The sequence below is a fragment of the Uloborus diversus genome, chromosome 4, assembly GCF_026930045.1.
Source record: "Uloborus diversus isolate 005 chromosome 4, Udiv.v.3.1, whole genome shotgun sequence".
NCBI lineage: Eukaryota > Metazoa > Arthropoda > Arachnida > Araneae > Uloboridae > Uloborus > Uloborus diversus.
In genome coordinates, this window is record NC_072734.1 from 132,091,462 (window position 1) to 132,110,843 (window position 19,382).

Here is a 19,382-nt window from a genome sequence, read left to right on the forward strand (position 1 = left end):
CTGTGTGGGTACTGCTAGTAAACAAAGAAAAATAAAACACGTTTAATGATTTGAATGCAATATGGTCTTCAAACTGCCCGGGAGTTTCGTAGTATATGTCTAAAAGTCAAAAAACGAAATAAATATACTATTCACACTCGCTCACTATTTAAAGCGCTTAAATAATAATAATATTAATATATATATATATATATATATATATATATATATATATATATATATATATATATATATATATATATATATATATATATATATATATATGAGGAGTAGTCAAGGCAGGAGGTATCGCTAGATGTGGCCATGATTCATGACCTTACTTATTTTTACTTTTTTTGTGGTTGACTTTTTTTTTTTTAATGATAGAGATTATGTCGATCGCTGATTATTAAATTCAGTTTTTCGTGAAAGTAACAGCCGAAATTGGAAGACAAAAATCAGAAAAATCCTTGTACATCGTTCCCGCCATGTACAGGTGCAGAGAGAAAGGGAGAGGAAGAGAGAACGCATTGTGTTGTTCGCCGGCCACACGCACTCCCCTCTCGACCAATGGCGTTGAAGGTCACGGGGGGAGAGGCGTTCGAAATCCCTTACGGGATGAACACGAGGATTCGAAACTTCAATTAGATTCCATCGGAAATGTTGCAACCACAGGAGATGAAAAATTCGTTTCCGCAAACGCAGACGAGAGACTTGGCGTTCGATAAAACAACGAAAACAAAGGGAGAAAACTTTCGAGTTTGAAAACAGTTGAAATCAATCAATACTGCCAATTACAATTAATGCGAGCTTTAAACACAAACAACCAATTCATCGACTAAGAGGGCGTAAGAGCTTAAGTGTACGAAGGCAGCAGCCGCCAAAGAAGTTCCTTTCAATTAGTCTACGTTCACAAATAAAAGAGTTTTATTCTGCATTTATTTCGTGAGCAACAGCTTCAGATTTAACGTCATTTTGCGCAATCAGTAAGCGTTCCAATGAAATTTGATAGTTTCGCAGGCGCAGCATTTTCATCACTTTTGAAATGGACTAAGTCTTGATTAAGTCGGATACATATTATCTCTGTTGCAAGCATGGGCCTCAAATCGTGAGAGCAGTATGTAATACAGCAATGAAGCCCGGGCGAAACGAAAACCAGATTGAAAAAAAGGAAAAAAATGGTAAAAGTTGTCATATATTTATTTCTGCGCAAGGTAAAAATTCGAGGATTCTGGAAGAAATGTGGAATTCATGGTCGCAAGAACAGCACGAAACGGTTAAAAAGGCTAAAAGCTTTCAGTTACTTAAATATCAGGCCTTGAAATTTTAGAATGGCAGGATGCTGTTGACATTCAAACCATGTTAAACTGAAAATTTTGAAAAAGAAATAATCTTTCTCTAACTGACATTCTGAGAAAAATGTTGAAATTTATTATTGGCAGAATGCATTGATTACATATTGCTGTTGCTGCAAATCAAAACTTAGCCTAAATGCTCTCATGGTTGATTAGATTTTTTTTTTTTAATTTATCAGCGGGTACATTTTGCCGTCCCCATAAGAAAGTCCAATCCTAAGTGAGGGATCTTTTATTTATTCCTTTTGAAAACCCTAAGTAGTAAAAGATTATATCGGGACTCTCTCTGATAAGTTGAGCTACGATTGAACAATGTTTACCTACAGTACCGGCCAAAAAAATAAAAAATCTTTACAGTTGGTTGGCAATTAAAAACTTAACATGCAAACTTCTTGTCATGATTTTATTGGCATGCTACCCAGTTATTTGGCCGAATACCGAATATTCGGTCTAGGTTGTGGCCGAATACTGTAGACACTTTGGTATTCGACCAAATCACTAGTGCGCAAGCCAATAAAATCATGACAAGAAGTTTGCATGTAAAATTTTTAATTGCCAATCAAATGTAAAGATTTTTTTTTTTTTTTTGCCGGCACTATCTTTTGCGTGATAGGGAAGGGAAATCGGAGCTGAGTTGACTTGGATTACTTTCGCAGAAGATTAGAGAAAACATTCCACCTCAGATTCGAGCAAATGACACGTTTCGTTTTCACTAATCTTCCCAAACACAGGTAAGTATTAACAACGTCATAGCTCAACCAGAGCCGTACTATAGACGGTTATCATCCGCGTCACAACGATAAGAAAAAAAAGCAAATAAAAAGTACCCTTATGTGGGCTAAAGAGGTGTTTTTATCTACCCTCTTTCAATTATCCAGTAAATTTGCATAGCAGCATTCAAAACCTTTCTGCCTGAAGCTGCAAAGATGTCACAATTATTCGGTGCTTGCACCTGAACATCATGCTGAATATTTTATCATTTGAGGGATTGAAATTGGAACGTAAGAGGGTTCAATCGTAGACCGTAAACAGAAGAACGGGCACTTTGCTTTTTTGAGCACAGAAATAAAACAAGTCGTAAAAAGACATCTTGGACATGTCTACTAAGGAAATGCAATGAACCGCTTCTTACCGGGGGCTTATTACCTGGAGTAGGTGGATTTTCTATAACAGCAGAGGCTTACATTACAATCTGAAGTTCACCAATGCCTCCCAACCCAGGGGCGCGCCGGGCTTAAATTTTTGGAAGGGCGAAAATTTCTTTATTTGCCGAATGGGAATCCAAATTTTGCCGAATAGAACTCCAAATTTTTCCAAATGATGATGATTTTTCCGAAAAGTCACACAAACTTTGCCGAATAAAGAAATCTTTGGAAGTTCAGTGACCCCCCCTGATGATCTGAGCTGTAACCGTTTGGTAAGTATTAGGTCCAAAATTCAGCCGGAATTATACGCATGTTTTCACTTTTTTATGCAGCTTTTTTTTTAAGTGGATTAAAGTACCTGCGATAAGTCGACTATTTGGTCTATGTGAACGGATATTATTAAGAACCACCGGCTTAAATGCTAAAACGATGTTGGAGTGACACGTTCAACCTTAAATTCTGCCTAAATAAAACATAAAGAAATGAAGAATTTCTTACAATGTTTTCCATTTATTTTTTAATTTACTGGATATAATTATTTTTTATATTTTTAATTCGGGTTTAGTGTGATATGTATTGAAGCGACTATAAATGCTTTGAATGATCTGAGGGGTGGGGGAATCCAGGCCAAATTGTATGACAAACGTTTCCACATTTATCATATTAGCATCGTCAAAAGAATGATATAGGCTTCCACTACCAGCTCTGCGTTACATAAATTTCCGAATATGTTGCGAAGCACCAAAAAAAGAAAATAAATAAAGGAATTCGAATTCTAAAAATAGAAGCAATATCATTTTTTATCGCAAAAATACACTAGATCTGTGAAGACGGATGATTTTTAAAACTCTAGAGTATTATAAAAAATGATATTAATGTCACGTTCAAAACTTTTTTCCGCAGAAATAAACTGCGAAACATTTCAAGGTGTCCAATCCTCCTCGCAGTTGGGCGGCTTCTTTTAGTTAAGAAGACTTACATCCAAATGCGGCGCGGAAACCAGTTTTCTAAATATGTACGACATTGAAAATGAAAGTTTACTTGACGGCAAAAAACCAAGGTCAATTTGGAACACTTATCTTTTCGATAGAACCTCAGGGGTGGACAACCTCTTTGCCTCACGTGCCACTCTGCTTGAATTATCTATTATGTACTTGTCGTCCCACTCAAATTCTCTTTCTGAAGTGAATCATTTCAAGAATTTAAGACCATGTTCAACAGAACACACCGAGACATTGTATTCTTCGCGGACCTCCAAACCATTAACTCATGGGACATGAACTTGCGCGTTTCTACATGAACATTTGAACAAAACCAACAGAATTACGATTCAATGAAAAATGGTTTTTCAGTCTCAGATACTTTTCAAATTTTATTTGTTGTGCCAGTGTTTAGATTTTAAATTATTTTATTATCGTCTGCGTTACATTTTTATTCACTTCTGAGATGAGAATGTTCTTCTAATGTTATCATAGCAGCGGCAGAAGCTTTCGTTCGTCGAAGACGATAAATAAAACTGTAGCACGGACGATAATAAAATAATTCAAAGGCTAAACTCTAACACAGTCTATAGAACTATATCGAGAATTCGAGACTGAATTTGCGAATTTTAGCTTTCTCTTAACAAAAATTTATCAAAAATTCTTGCCTTACCGTCATTGGTTTTATTCAAATGTAAAACAGGTGCACACATAGTTAATTACAATTAACAATGGTTGTTTACGGTATGAAAAGAATCACACACATGTATGATTATAAAACAAATGAAAGATCTCTTCAAACTTCCAATTAAATTTAAAAGCTCGCTTATTTGTTTATTATGCATTTTTTATGATACAGCTAACTGATACAGCAAAACTGGGGGAGGGGGGTAACTTATTTAAAGTTTTGAAGCCAAAAAAAAGTCAAACTCTTTATAGCACCTATTTATGTTTCTAGTTAAATAATCCTCATATGGGCGATTTTTAAACAATGGTTCGACAAAAACACATGGGATTCGTTTGAACTTGGAATTAAACAGAGATACGGAACCCTTTTGTGACCTGAATTTTATATCCTTAATCAATTTCATGATTATCCACAAAAAAGTAAATATATATTATGTATGAAGTGTATAGTTGCAAAAGTAGATACCTCAAACAAAAAAAAGAGGTGGGGGGACTCACATATCGGTAGCAACAAAAATATATATAAGTTGCAATAACTGTTCTGTTTTTTGTTTAAACCAACCTTCACACACACACACACACACACACACACACACACACACACACACACACGGGACCATTTGAAACTCTATCTCAGGTTGTTCGCCTACTTAAGCATTGAAATATCTGTGGGAAAAAAAAGCACAGTAAAGCTACACGCAGCTACAGTCTCTACATGCTACACGCTTCATTTTATAAAAGTTATAAATGTAATTGGTGAAAGTCCGAAATCTGGTAAATGTCGACATAAGCCTTGAATATCAACATTCACAAACCAAAAAACATCGACGAAAGACTGAATATTTCCGATGAATGACCGATGAAAGTTGACATTCTCCATTTCGGTCTTTCACGGTGACATATACATATAATGTACGCATAAATTAATATCTTTTACATATACATACTTCTTTTCTTATCAATTTTTTTTTTTTTAATGAAAAGAGCGGCCCACCCACCGCTTTCCGATCGTACACATTCGGTTTACACGCAATTTAACAATTTGTGTTGTGTTTGACATCACTATGTTACAGACTATCAAAATTCAGCGGAATAGAAAATATATTTAAAGTATTCTTTAGTAGAACGAGATTTCTTAACATTTTCTGTTTTCTGTGGCTAATCAGAGAAGTTCATAAAAGAGAAATCCGGTCATTTGCCGAGAGCTTACATTCTCAAAATTGTAGAGATTATTCTGTCATTACAACGAAAGCGGTATGGAAAATTAGTACGGACTTCAGAAATAGAAAAGAACAGTAAACTCTCGATTAACCTTATGATTGTGTTATTGTTCGCTTTTAGATTTTACTATAAGCGGCTTGTACGGGGGGGCAGGGGAGGCAAATGCCCACTCACTTTCAAAAATAAAGGGACCTTGCCCCCTCACTTTTCTGAGTTAAAAATAAATAATCAATTGTAAAACGATTTTTTATAGGGTAGGCTGATTTATTTTATGAAAGTAAAAACTATACATTCTAAATAAATGGATTTTTCTCATATTATTTCATGAAAATAGAACTTTAAATTGGAAGGGTGAAATCTACGGCGGCCATCCGTCTCGATTTTTGAGGCTGAACTTTTTTTTTTTTTTTTTTGAGTTCACATAATCAGTAATGTTAAAACCCTTTGATGTAACCCCAATTTTACAAATAATAATAATAATAATAACTTCAGTGGCCATGTCCCCTAACCCCACTCACTCACTTCTTTTGACCTCCCACTTCTTTGGTGTACCAGCCGCCTATGGATTATATATATTTATTATATTCAATGTTAGTAGATGCAATGTAATAATGTTTTTAGGTTAAATGTATGTGTGAGTGTTATTAATATTTTTGACTATTTTATACACTAAGCATTGTTTTTTACCTATTATTCGGATTATCCGCTGTTTTAGCTTATCCGCGGTTACCGTGCGATCCTATTCCGCGGATAATCGGGAGTTTACTGTCCTAAGAAATAAATAGATAAAGATGGAAGAAAACCTTTGTGCTAAACAGTATAAGTATAATAAACAAGGTAAAAAAGCACTTGGTGCTTTGGAGTTGCGAGGAACCTCTTTTTAATGCGAAATGATGCGAGTTCTTATCGTATTGAAATCTTTCTTATCCGATGCTGTAAAGCATCTCTATCTACGGAATGCGATCTACGGAATGAGGGATATATGAGGCCCATGTCGTTAGGCCCCAACACTGATTCATGTGGCCCTTTAATACGTTTAACGTTATGAATCCGAAACTATGTTCCTAAGCTTTCCAAAATAACCCATCATCTACATTCAGAAAAATAAACCTTATCATCTTCTTAATTATTCAGTAGGTTTCGAAAAAACAGATGGAAACTTCGTACTAATGAAATAAACATGCAGTAAATATAACAACAATTCTTGGTTTGTAACTCTCTTTCCTTTTTGTTTTTATAAGTTCTCCAAAAAAAAAATTAAATACATTTAAATTTTATCTGTGCTTTGGCCAGTGAAATTCATCTTAATGTTAGTGTGGCCCTCAGTTTAAAAAAAAAGTATGAGTACCACTGTTGTAAAGCGATTTGCATCGAATGTCTTCACTTCCAAAAGATTACACTTTTTGCTAAAGCGAGGTTCCTCTGAATCACAAAACACATGTTTGTAATTATTTGCAATTTTGTACTTTTTTACGTTATTATTATTTCTCAAAAGTTCTGTTCGTTGGTGATAAGAAAATTGGGTAGAATGCGCACTCAGTTCAGCTATCGACCTTTTTTTTTTCTTTTTTTTTTACTGCATTATTGTGTTTGCCGAATGGCCGTCGAAGGTTGTATTTCTGTGATATACATGTGATTTGGAATCACTTTCGCCCTTTTTTTTAATTTACTATAAATGCGTAATATATTTCAGTTCTTTTATAAAATGAAGGAAATATTTTTTTATGTATTGTAGCAATAAAATATTAACGAAATTATTATATTTATTGTGTAATACTGAATAAAATCTTAATTTAGGTTAAGAAACATAAATCTTCATTCATTCCCATCGAAAAAAATGTTTAGTAAAATAGCAAAAAAAAAAGACTTTAAACCACTTTTAACTTTCGACTTTAAAAAAAAGGGGGGGGGGGTATTCCTGTAGCAGTGCGCGCATAAGCATTTAATGAGTAATTTTAATATTTAAAAGAAAAAAGTCATGTTTATGATCGTGGTAAGTGAGGCTTTGAAACTTGTTCGAGAGAGATAAAAATTCGAGTATTTTCCCCTCATTTAAATAAAATGGAACTCGTTACGGGGGGTGGTTAATGGGAATACGTTACGAATGAAAGAAAGAAAACATTTTTTTTTTTAATTCAGGCCTTTGCATTTGATTATTCAAAGTGAAATGAAACATTCTGCAGTCATTAATACGTTAATTATGGGGTAAAAAATATTTTAAAGATACATTTCTTAAAACTCCTACTAATGTTAACAATTTTCATATTAGTTAGAAAAAAAAAATACGTTAAAATATACCTTGAACATTAAACATTTTAAGACTATAATTAGAGATTAAACACTAAAATGCGGAATTTCAGAACCACGAGTCAAGGAGACGATACTAAGTAGATGAAGTAAATAACTGAAAATTTTGAATGAAACGATGAGCAATAAAATAGTTTAAAATGCAAGCTACCTTTTTATTCTGTGTTTTTATGTATCTTTAAAAAATATTCAAATATTGTAGTTTTTCGAATTTTTATCAACTTCCACTGTAATCTTCAAGTTTACGCTGGCTAATGAAAATCAAAACAGGTAATGAAACAAAATCTAAAAAATAACGATGACGATATCAGCACAACAAAAATAATTTTGAACTTCAGTTTTAAACGTAAGAAAGATATCAAAACATATGTTCCTCAGCTCTCAAGAAGATAAAACGTGCAGACAAAATCACCGATACAGGATACTTCCACCGCTATGTCTGAGACATTAAACGTACATTTTGTAAAAAACGTTACAATGGGCCTAAAGTTAAAAACCTGCAGACCTAATGTTTCCCTGTCGGATTTGTTAATGAATTTTCCTCCCAATATTTTAAGTCAGTATCGGCAAATGGCAGACAGAATAAAACCAAGAATTGGGCAGCCAAAGCTGTTTTGAAAACAAAAATTACACAAATATATTATTCAAAACAATTTCATTTAGACAACAATATCTTTAGTGTGCTACTTGTATCACTTTTTCTTGTACTTTTGAAGTAATTGCGGGACTGATTTAAGTGTATAATGGTTGGTCTAGAATAAGAGGATTTTTTTCTGAACTTCGATATAAATTTTCAAAAGTATCCGAACCCCAACTAAAATTACTTGCAGATCCCCCAGTTATTCTTAAAATGAAGTTTACCGGTCACGTTCAGGACACATTTTTAGACATCAGTTTTAGATTTCTGAGTTCTAGCTAAATATCCTTCTAATTCCGAATCGATCGTTGCGTTTTGTAAAAACATATACCCCTCTCTCCTACTAGTTGTTTTTAGTTATCTTTATATAACTCTAAAGTTGTATATCCGGGGTCAACTCGGACCGATTTCGATGAAATTTTCACCGTTTGTCTAGTTTAGTAGCAGAAAAGTTTAAAAACCGGTTTCGAAACAAATCGATGAATAGTTCTTTTTCTATTCAAAATTTGATTTTTGAACCCCAAAATGGATCTTTCTAAGCAAAATAATTATCATATTGTTTCTATTCAGTTTCATTCGAAAGAGAGGAAAAAATACATTTGAACATTTTTTACCTACGGTTGTAGAAGCGATTAATTAAAGTGGAAAAAATAAACATTTTAAGTTAGGAAAAATCAATTTTTTTCGGCATAGGCACCGTTGCTATTTGCTCAAATGTGGATTTATAAATATCTTCAACTTGTACTTTTATTAAAAAAACAAATAGTGGTCACTGACATCGCGTCCCGCACGTAACAGTTCTGCTTTATTTTAAAAGTAATACTTGAAAAACGCAATATACATTTTTCTTTTTTGCCTACGAAGACCACAGATACACGTCTAAACTCTTGGGCGAAATTTGTTTATTGAACGTTTTGAGACGAAATATAGATCTGTCATGTGTGTGACAAATGTGTTTTCCGTGGAATAGCCTAGAAGTTCATTTCACAATACGCAATTCATGAGTTTAAAGTCTGATCTTACGTAGAAATATACGAAAAAAAATAACTCTCAGTTTATTAAGTAAACACATTATGATCGATAACGAGAAAAAGCAAACAATCTATTCTTAAAATTTCCCCCTATCAATATACAAATACATAACGGTACGATTCCAATTTTAGCGATTGTTCAAGTTCAAATCTTTACTTATATGTGCATTTTTTATTGTTAATATTCAAGATTGATTGAAAGGAATATTTAAATAAATTGCCAATAGCACTGCCAGTTTTTAGAAAATATGTTTCACTGAGAATTGTAAATCCATAACACAGATCCTGATACCGTAAGTCAATGAGGTAAAGAAAGTGAATTAATTTTAAACTTTTTTATGACATTGAGGTTCATCCATTAACATCAGCTACAGATAAGAACGAACTGTTTGGACAAAATTCCATTAAAAAAAAACACAAAGGGTGACGGGACGGGAGAGTATGGACCTCTTAAAAACAAGGATGACATGCCTATATGAGGGGATGTGGAAAAGAAAAAAAAATTTCGAGCTGTAAAAGCAACATTTAAAAGCTCATAGAATGCGACTGTAAAGGATTGCCACCTGGTAAATGTCGACATTAGCCGGTGATTGTCGATGATCACTTAGCAGTAGAAAAATCGAATATTTCCGGTAAATCACCGGTGAATCTTGACAATTTCTGTCTTTTAAAGTGGACATACAAATTACTGAAATTTATAACGATCTATATCCTCAAAACATATTAGCAAAACACTTTTTTATTTAATGATACTATTATTATTATTTATTGGTTAGAAGTTCCGGGGGGGGGGAAAGGGAGCTAAATATTGGGCTAAGACAGGAAGCATGATATAAACAAAAGATTCATTTAATAGGATATTTAAACAATATTTTGCTGAAATATAATTGATGTTTATTGGATCGAAATAATATGAAAAATGAGAATGTCAAAGAAGAGAAAGAAAATTATGCCAATTTCGGATCTTTGAAAAGAAAGACACAAAATAAAAAACGAATAAATGAAAAAATAAATTAATTAAAATACGAAAAATCGATAAAGCGCTGGAGGTTTGTTTTCTATTTTTTTTCTTTCCAAACATAACAACAGTCATAATGTCTATTGTGAACGCTATCTTTCTAAAGACAGCACATGCTAATGTTATTTAAATCTGGATTTTATTGGTAACGAAATCTTTGTTATTGCTAACAAAAAGAAAAGAGCAAATTATGACAGTATTGACATCGATCTCTTTTGGAGAAAGTAGTTGCTGCAATTATAGTTTATTTGACGTTACAATCGCTTAAATTAGCAAGAACTGAAAAATGACTTAATATCTGTTGGAACGGATTTTGTAAAAAGAAAATGAAAGCTAAAATATCTAATATCAACGTCTCTCATCGTCAAAACATTTCAAAGTGACGAAACGATCAAATTCTGGTATCTGTTTTGATAACAGATTTTAAATAACATGCGGAAATAATCGTTCCTTGAAACAAGAAGTCTGATTACAAAAATTATGTTTATTTTATTTTATTTATTTTCAGGATTAAAAAGTGATGAAAATTCCGATTAAACCAAGAATTTAAAATCTTTCTTTTTTTTAATAGAATCCTTTTCAACGCTTATGAAATGTTCAAAGGGTCAAAATCTGTCATTGATAGTTATAGTAAATTTCTCAAAGATTAGAAGTGCAGAAATGATTAAATGTTTGCTATTTTATTTATTTATTTACGTTTGAGTGAGCGCCGTTTGTTGCAATAAAAAAAGAAGAAGAAAAGTTCGGATGAATTGGTAGGCAAGTGCTTTCTTTCTCAAATAGATTTGAAAGGATTAAAATGTTCCATTCTGGATACTTTTTTTTCAGATGGTAATAATAATAATAATAATAATAATAACATCGACTCCCGTAACGAGCACAGTATATTTCTATGTGCTCTAAAATAAAGAGAGCAAGCAAAATCTAACCGTGGAAAATGTCTTAAAAGTAGCACGTGCAGAAATAATTAAAACTCTCATGTGTACTAACATTCTCCCCTCCCCCCTTTCTTTTCAAAGATCTCAATTCTATCAGATTAAAAAACCATATTTTTTATTTTGGAACCTCTCTTGAATGATTAAAGAACAAAAATAACAAATCTGTCATTGCGTATTATTCTAAAGGCTGACAGGGGCCATGTCATTCTAGTTGGAAACTAAGGGCCTGGTCCTTTTGTGAGTCCGGCTCCGAGTCGGAGTAGTATAAATTTTAAGGGTGGAGGGGGGTACTACAACGACCAAACTGACAAGGGGCTCGCATTGACTCTCGGCGGCCTGAGTATTCTAGAAGAGTCAAGAAAATTAATCAACAAAAATAAAACAAAAATCCCTTTCTGCAACGCATAAAAAAAAAGAAACAAACAAAAAAAAAAATCCAATGTTCATTGGAACCGGTTTTTTAAAAAGGGCTACTTTTTTATCTCTATTCCTTTTTTGATACATTTCTCTGTGTTTATCGGTGCTGAAATAATTTTACAGGGTCATCGGTTATGAAATATTTCTTGGTATGTAAGTAGTTGTGAAATATTTCCATGCGTTATGGGCAGTGAAATATGTTTGTCATTGAAATATTTTTCGACGCATTTGAAATGTAATTCAGTTATTGAATTCAGGTATCTATTGGCACCGATGCCATTTCATTAAATGTGTGAAGGTTATCATGTGCCTAAATGATAAAAAAATTTGACGCATATTGAACTTTTTTCTCTTGAACGTGATCTGAAATGATTAAAATGTGATGTTTGGCAGATGTAATATTTTTCGAAAAAAAATAACCAGTTATGAACTAGCTTTTACTGTTGTACATGTTAACAAATCGAATTATCTTCCTTATTATTATTATTTTAATACTTTTTTATTTATGTATTTTTTTTATTATACCTTTTTTTTATTTCTCATTTGTAAGACTTGACGTATTTAAGGCTCCTTCTTTCTTCTGCATCTCCAGGTCCACATTTAATAACATCTCCCAAAGGAAAACGGTTACGAGTGAAGAGTAAAACATCAACGTATTCCACGCTAAACGAACTGCACCTTGTAGAAAGCGCGACTACAAGTTTTCGTTCCAAACAAAACGACCGGTAACTGAATTTCGCTAACGCTCGCTTTTGGCATTTACTCTCACAAAACCGGCAAATGATGAAAACAAAGAGATGCGTCGGAGAGGGAAGTCAGTGTGTCGCTGGGAGGGAGGGAAGGGGTGAGACAGAGAGAGAAAGTAAAACATAAAAGCATTCCATTATTTACATACCCTGGATCATGAGCGGCATCGTTTTGGCCTTGATTTGCGGCACAATTCTGGTGAGCTTCATTCTCCATTGTCCAGTGAACACTTTGCTCGAATAGAATATATATATATACCTTAAGCCGAATGAGTATATATATATATATAATGAAATATATATATGTATTTCTATCTATATATATTTGTCTTCAAAAGGAATAGACCATATGACGAGAATAACAACCAACAACAGTGTATTTCTTTTTGTTGGAGAACACACACAGAAACGCCACTACGGTGAACGGGCAATTGGTAGAGTAGAGCGCCTATTGTCGGTTGTTGTTTATAAGTCCCGAAAAAACTACGGCCTAACTACACTAAACAAAAGACGGTTGACGCGATGAACGTCCTAGTACCCCCACTAAACGGCTTGGCCTCTTTGACACACTACACCTACGAGCCGAAAGCACGCTGTCGATCCGGAGCCAGGGTTGCCACAATTAAAGGGTTCCCGACGCCGCGTAAGTCGCCAAGCCGGGGGGAGGGAATCACCATGGTTTCCATTTTTTTTCTTTTTTAAATATAATCCTCGGTTTGGACGAAGCGGGGATTTTCTCTCTCTCTTTCTACCGTAGGAGTTGCGCCTAACTAGAGAAGTTTTTCTTCGATGCTTCTTGTTTCGTAATCATCTCATTCTGTAACTTGTTTTCGGTACCGAAGGAGTAAATAGCATTCGAAATTCTTTGGGCGTTATTCGAGGTTCCATTTCACACAGTGTAGCAATGTTTTGAAACTGAGAAAACATTAGAACTAACTTAATGATCCAGAATTTTAAAGAGTTTAATTTTGTTTCGCCCAAAAATCTAAAAAATAACGTTGTCGAAAGCTGCCTTGAAAACGCACTCTTACCATTTTATTTTTAACGGCTACTGTTTTTTCTCTAACCAGATACGTTCAAAAAACGTATTTATCGTAGCACGTAACCTGTTAATTTCATAAACTCAATCAAAAATTAAAACATAAAAAATAAAATATAAAAGTCATAAATTTTGAATTATCTTTGTTTTAGTTCTTGCTTAAACTTCTTATTTTTTAAAAATTTGTTGAATGAAAAATAAAACTTCTAAGTGCTATAGTAGTTTTTAACAAAGTACCTAATATGTTCCGCAGTCAAGGATTGCTTAAGAAACACAAGAGGTACAGTAAAAAGGAACAATTGGTAGACTTGGTTACTTGAAAAAATAGACGTCTGAAAAGACTGTCCAGCCCTCCATCATGCTTGAGTTTGAGGTACCACATGAATACAGATAAATCGCACACCTAAAACAATGCTGCCACAAGTCAAAAATTGTCGATTTTGAGTTGTATACATGTTTTTGTGCATTTTTATTAGTTCTATTAAAATACAAAACAGCCACAAACGAAAAGAAAAAACATTTTAACCTTATTTTTTAGATGTGTCAGTGTGTTACTATAAGAATTTAAGCTAAGGTGCATTACATTTAAAATGATTTTTCTCGAAAAATAGTTTTTGCTGATGCGGCACGTGGCAAAGTTGTACTAGGTGTGCGAAATCATGTTTGAGATACCACATGGCTACCGGGCCACTCAGTTAAGGGTCATTCTTCAAAAAGTGTAACTTTTCTAAAACACGCCCTTTTACTGCAAAAACTTTCAGAAAACAATGTTTTTTAATTTCATCAAAAATATATCTATTTATACCTGCCAACAATTTTTTGATTATAATTTTTATTTTAGTATATTTTTGGTTCACAACATGTGAATTCTCACATGCGTGGCATGTCACACAGCTGTGACTGTTGAAGTTGCTTAATAACTTGATTAATTAAAAGTATATACCTATTTTTTAATTATTCCTTTCACAAGTGCCTCAAATACTAATAGTTTAACTATATTTAATTTTTTTAATATTGTGTTTTAGTTCGTTTTAGAAATACAAGGAGTCATGTCACACAATAAATTCAACCCTCTATTACCTAACCACAAAATGCCATTCCTCATTAACACAAGGCAGGAATGACATCAAATTTTATTTTCCATGATACAAGGAAGCCCCCTTGTTTATTTTCAGTCATAGTTGAAGTTGTGAGGTTTTTGTCGAGAAACAAGAAGATAGATTTTGCTTTAAAAACTTAGTGTGTTTATTCTGACTGCTCACCTCCGTTAATTTGAATTTCAGGAATGTAAATTAATGTAAAAAAAGAAGTGATCTTGTTTTCATATACTTAATATGTGCAGATTGTAGCAACGAAGAAAAAAAAATTCCATGAAAAATTTATCTATTAGGCCTATATTAATGGAAAATTCCTCACCTCCGTGAAACTCACCTCCGTGACAGACCATATCAATGTCATTATGTCTGAGGTGAAAATAAATGATGGAGGAGAAATACATCAATATTAGGCATTCTACCAAAATTATAAATTGTCAGTATATTCTCAAATTTACTAAATACTATTTTTAACACTCATTTGCACGAAAAGGTTAAGTGAAAAGTTAAGCCGTACTTTAATTAAGAGAGCTCAATTTTAGATTCCCGCTAATCATTAAAATAGCTCATTGTTTGCACCTAATTAACAAAATTACTACTTTCATATTAAATTGGTCTCGATTTTTAAACATTAAAAGTTTTTCTTTTCTTTTTTTTTTTTTACTTCCGTGAACAAGGCATTTTTTAATAATTTTTATATATGAGTAAAATAATTGGAACTTATCTGGGCCATTTTGTTTATGTTTACTTCTAATAGGTAATGCTTTCATGTAAGAATGAGGGGAAAAAAGAAAACAAAAGGTTTTGAAATTGAAAAACATTTACGTTCAAACGTTACATTTTCTGGAGAATGAACCTTAAGCTATTTTACGGGGGGGGGGGAGTATTGCTATTGATATTCCATACCAATCTTAGTGGTGCAAGAGGTAAAATTTGTAAACATCTCTAGCTCTCCAAGCGTAGCAATAACGAATGCACATTTTCTTTATGGCTGTAGAACTGAAATTTGAAAACAAAAACCCAGTTCTCTATGAGTAACAATAACTCATTAAAAATAGCTTATGGTTAGAGAACTAAAGTTTGTAATAAAAACTCAGTTCATCACAACTAACAATATCGCATGCTAAATGGTTGTTCCATGATTGTAGAACTAAAATTTACAAAATTGTCCAGTTTGTCCAGCCCATGATTTACAATAATGCATGTAAAATAGCTTAATGGTTTTGAAACCAAAAGTTGAAAACATTTCCTATTCTCCATCATTTGAAGCAATGCATGCAAAATAGCTTTATGGTTACTTGGAGAATTGATGTCTGAGAAACTGTGCAGCTGTTCATCAGAAGCAATAACGCTTTATAAGATTTCTTATTGGTTGTAGATACTTCTCCAGTTCTTCATCCGTTTTAATAGCGCATATAAAATTTCTTAATGGTTGTAGAACTAACATTTTCAAAACTTATCCAGTTCTTCATCCGTTTTAATAACGCATATCAAATTTCTTAATGGTTGTAAAACTAATATTTTTAAAACTTCTACAGTTCTTCATCCGTTTCAATAACGCATATAAAATTTCTTAATGGTTGTAGAACTAACATTTTTTAAACTTCTCCAATTCTTCATCCGTTTCAATAACGCATATAAAAATTTCTTAATGGTTGTAGAACTAACACTTTCAAAAGTTCTCCAGTTCTTCATCCGTTTTAATAGCGCATATAAAATTTCTTAATGGTTGTAGAACTAACATTTTCAAAACTTATCCAGTTCTTCATCCGTTTTAATAACGCATATAAAAATTTCTTAATGGTTGTAGAACTAACATTTTCAAAACTTATCCAGTTCTTCATCCGTTTCAATAACGCATATAAAAATTTCTTAATGGTTGTAGAACTAACATTTTTAAACCTTCTCCAGTTCCTTAACCGGTATCAATAATGCATGCAAAACAACTATATAGTTGTGGAACTGAAATTTTCAGAATTCCTCCAGTTCTCCACGCGTAGTAACAACGCGTGTAAAATTTCTTAAACTTTGCAAAACTTGTCCAGTTCTTTACAAGTTGTGTACAATAGCACATTTAAATTCGTTCCATGATAAGGGAACTAAAGTTTGCAAAAAAATACTCAGTAGCTACTTCATTAAGAGTAATACTGAATGCAAAATAGAAAAAATAGAATGCAAAAGAAAATGAATATTTTTCCAAGGAAATATTTTCTAATTGAGTAGTAAAAAAAGTTTTCATCAAATGAATAAGTAAATAAATAAATAAATGAAGACATAATAAAACAATAAAAAAAATATAAATAAAGTAATTAATTAATGGCGTCCCCTTCTTTTCACCAACACGAAATTTCCTTCCCCCCTGTTTTCAGTTTCAAACTTACCTTTTGATATATTTAAGGGAGGAGAAAATTTTAAATGTCGGCGAAAAGTAGGAAAAACCTAATTAATCTATGAGTATAACAATAGTGATTGAATATGATAATAAGTGGAAGAAGGAATAAATGCGTGAATTGATAAACGAAGGGCAGGCAAATGAATGAACTAACAAATGAATACTTAAGTGATGTAATAAATTAATGAACGAATATACGAAATTAACTATTTCACTTAACCCCACGTGAGTTTCGTAAATTGCACTAAGCATTTAAATCGAAACATGCCTAACATTGCCAAAATAGTAGGGGAGTGTAGGGCAAAGTGACATTGTGAAATATTTACTTTAATTTTATCGCCACCTATGTAGTAATATTATACCTATGTAGTTACACATGTTGTCTATTCCAGTCAAGAAAAAAAACCTCTGAAGATACAAACAATTTTCAAAAATTGATACTCATGCTGCAATATTTTGTTGTATGTCAAAAATTACTTTTATTATCATTAAATTATAAAGTTCTTATTATTAACATTTTGAATATTAATTGAGATCTGCTAATATTCGGCACAGTGTTTATTTGTTTAATTATTAAATTTATTTGTTTAATTTAAATGATTGGTACAATAAATCAAGTGCATGGGGGGAGGCAAAGTGGAGTAGTTCATTTCAGTTACTTATTCAATCCCTTTTCAAATCACTTGCGTATTCATTCATTGATTATTTTATGTAAATTCCTTCATTTAATAATTCCTTATTGATTCACTGATTTTATTATTAATTCACTATTTTGGGGATTCAGTCATTTATCTTTTTTACATATATTAACTTATTGTCCAACCATGGATTGTATGGAATTTTCAAACGTCCAGATGAGACGAATCTATTTGAATGAGGGGGAAAAGTAAAAATTTGATGTGCGTATTCTGCTCATTTGAGTGAGACTCTGCTTCTGCAAAAACTAACGTCGCTAAAAATAATAGATTTGTCCATTTCCGGCTGTAAAACGGATGTTTGTTTTTCCATACAATCCGTGGTCAGACGGATGTATTTATTTATTCGCATATTGTTTATTCGCCTTTTCATTCATTCATTCATTCTTTTGTTTATTCATTTGATGAAAAATATCTTTAATAATCGAATATAAAATGCTTCATTAGAAAAATGTTTTATTTTTCACTTTGCCCCATGAAACAAAGAAGTGAAAAATTCCCAACTTTTTTTGGAGATACAAAAATACTCCCAAACATGAAAAATAATCTTTCAATGCAAGTTTCATTACAAAAAAAAAAAAAAAAATATTGTTCTTTCCTTATGTACCCGAATTTTCAGAACAATTTTCCGAATTGTTCATTGCGAATAAAGTAAGTCATCTTAACTACTTCACTTTGCCCCGCATTCTCTTACTTCACTCGCCAGTAGTAGATCTTAATTAATACTTAGTGTTAAATGCAAAAACTTTATAATTTTTTAATAACAAAAATTATTTTTGATTAACCGCAAAACATTTCAATATGTGAATCCAATTTTAAAAGTGGCTTGCATTATTTCTTCCTTGATCTATAGGGCGTTTTTTTTTTTTTTTTTTTTTTTTTTTTTTTTTTGACTGGAATCAGTTATATGTTTAAGAGCATAGTTAAAATCAGAACTGTGGAGTCGGAGTCGGGAGACCAACGTTTAAAATTCCAAGAGTCGGAGACGGTCATTTTTTCTCAAAGTACACAACTCTGCAGTGCTTGCGGAGTCGAAGTCGGACTGGTTTAGGCGTAAAGGAGTCGGAGTCGAAGTCAATGGCTCTAAAATTCCCGGAGTCGGAGCCAGAGTCCGTCATTTTCTCTGCAAATCCGCAACCCTGGTTAAAATAATGCAAGATAGGTGGCGCTGAAAACGAAAATATTTTACCGTTTCACTTTACCTCACATTCTTCAGTTTTATTTAAAATTTATTCTTCAAACAAAATACGTCTATCCTGTGTTTAATAATGTGTTTTTTTCCTTCTTCATTTCTATCCCCTTCTTTCTTCTTTTTAAAAAAAAGAAAAACCGTGCATTTGAGAACTGTTAAAAAGTGCTATTTTTTACTAACCGGTTCAATCCCCCCCCCCCTCTTTTTTTTTTCTTTCTTTTTCATTTTCATTTTTATTTTTATTCATTTATTTTTTCAAAAAGAAGCCTTCAACTAGGGGATCATTAAACAGTGAAATTGTTTTGCGATCTGCTGAGGTCTTTTTTTTAAACAAAATAGTAAAAAATGAATTTAAAAAATATCTAAGTTAAACTTTTCTATTTATTAAAGAACTTTTGTAAAAATATTTAAATGATAAGAGTAAGATAAGTAATTATTGTATTACTTTATACATAAATATCAAACATAGCTGAAAATAAAAATATAAATTGTAGAAAACAACGAAAATT

At 32.5% G+C, this 19,382-nt stretch overlaps 1 protein-coding gene across 1 annotated transcript in view; it reads right to left on the minus strand.

Moving 5' to 3' along the window:
- The window catches only part of LOC129221376 (RNA-binding protein Musashi homolog Rbp6-like), a 640,262-nt gene extending 627,255 nt beyond the window's left edge, over positions 1-13,007 (minus strand). The window contains exon 1 of the mRNA XM_054855847.1: positions 12,611-13,007. Within this exon, the coding sequence (XP_054711822.1) occupies positions 12,611-12,678 (68 nt within the window). The 5' untranslated portion in view covers positions 12,679-13,007. The remainder of the gene's footprint in view (positions 1-12,610) is intronic.
- Positions 13,008-19,382: the final 6,375 nt, after the last annotated feature.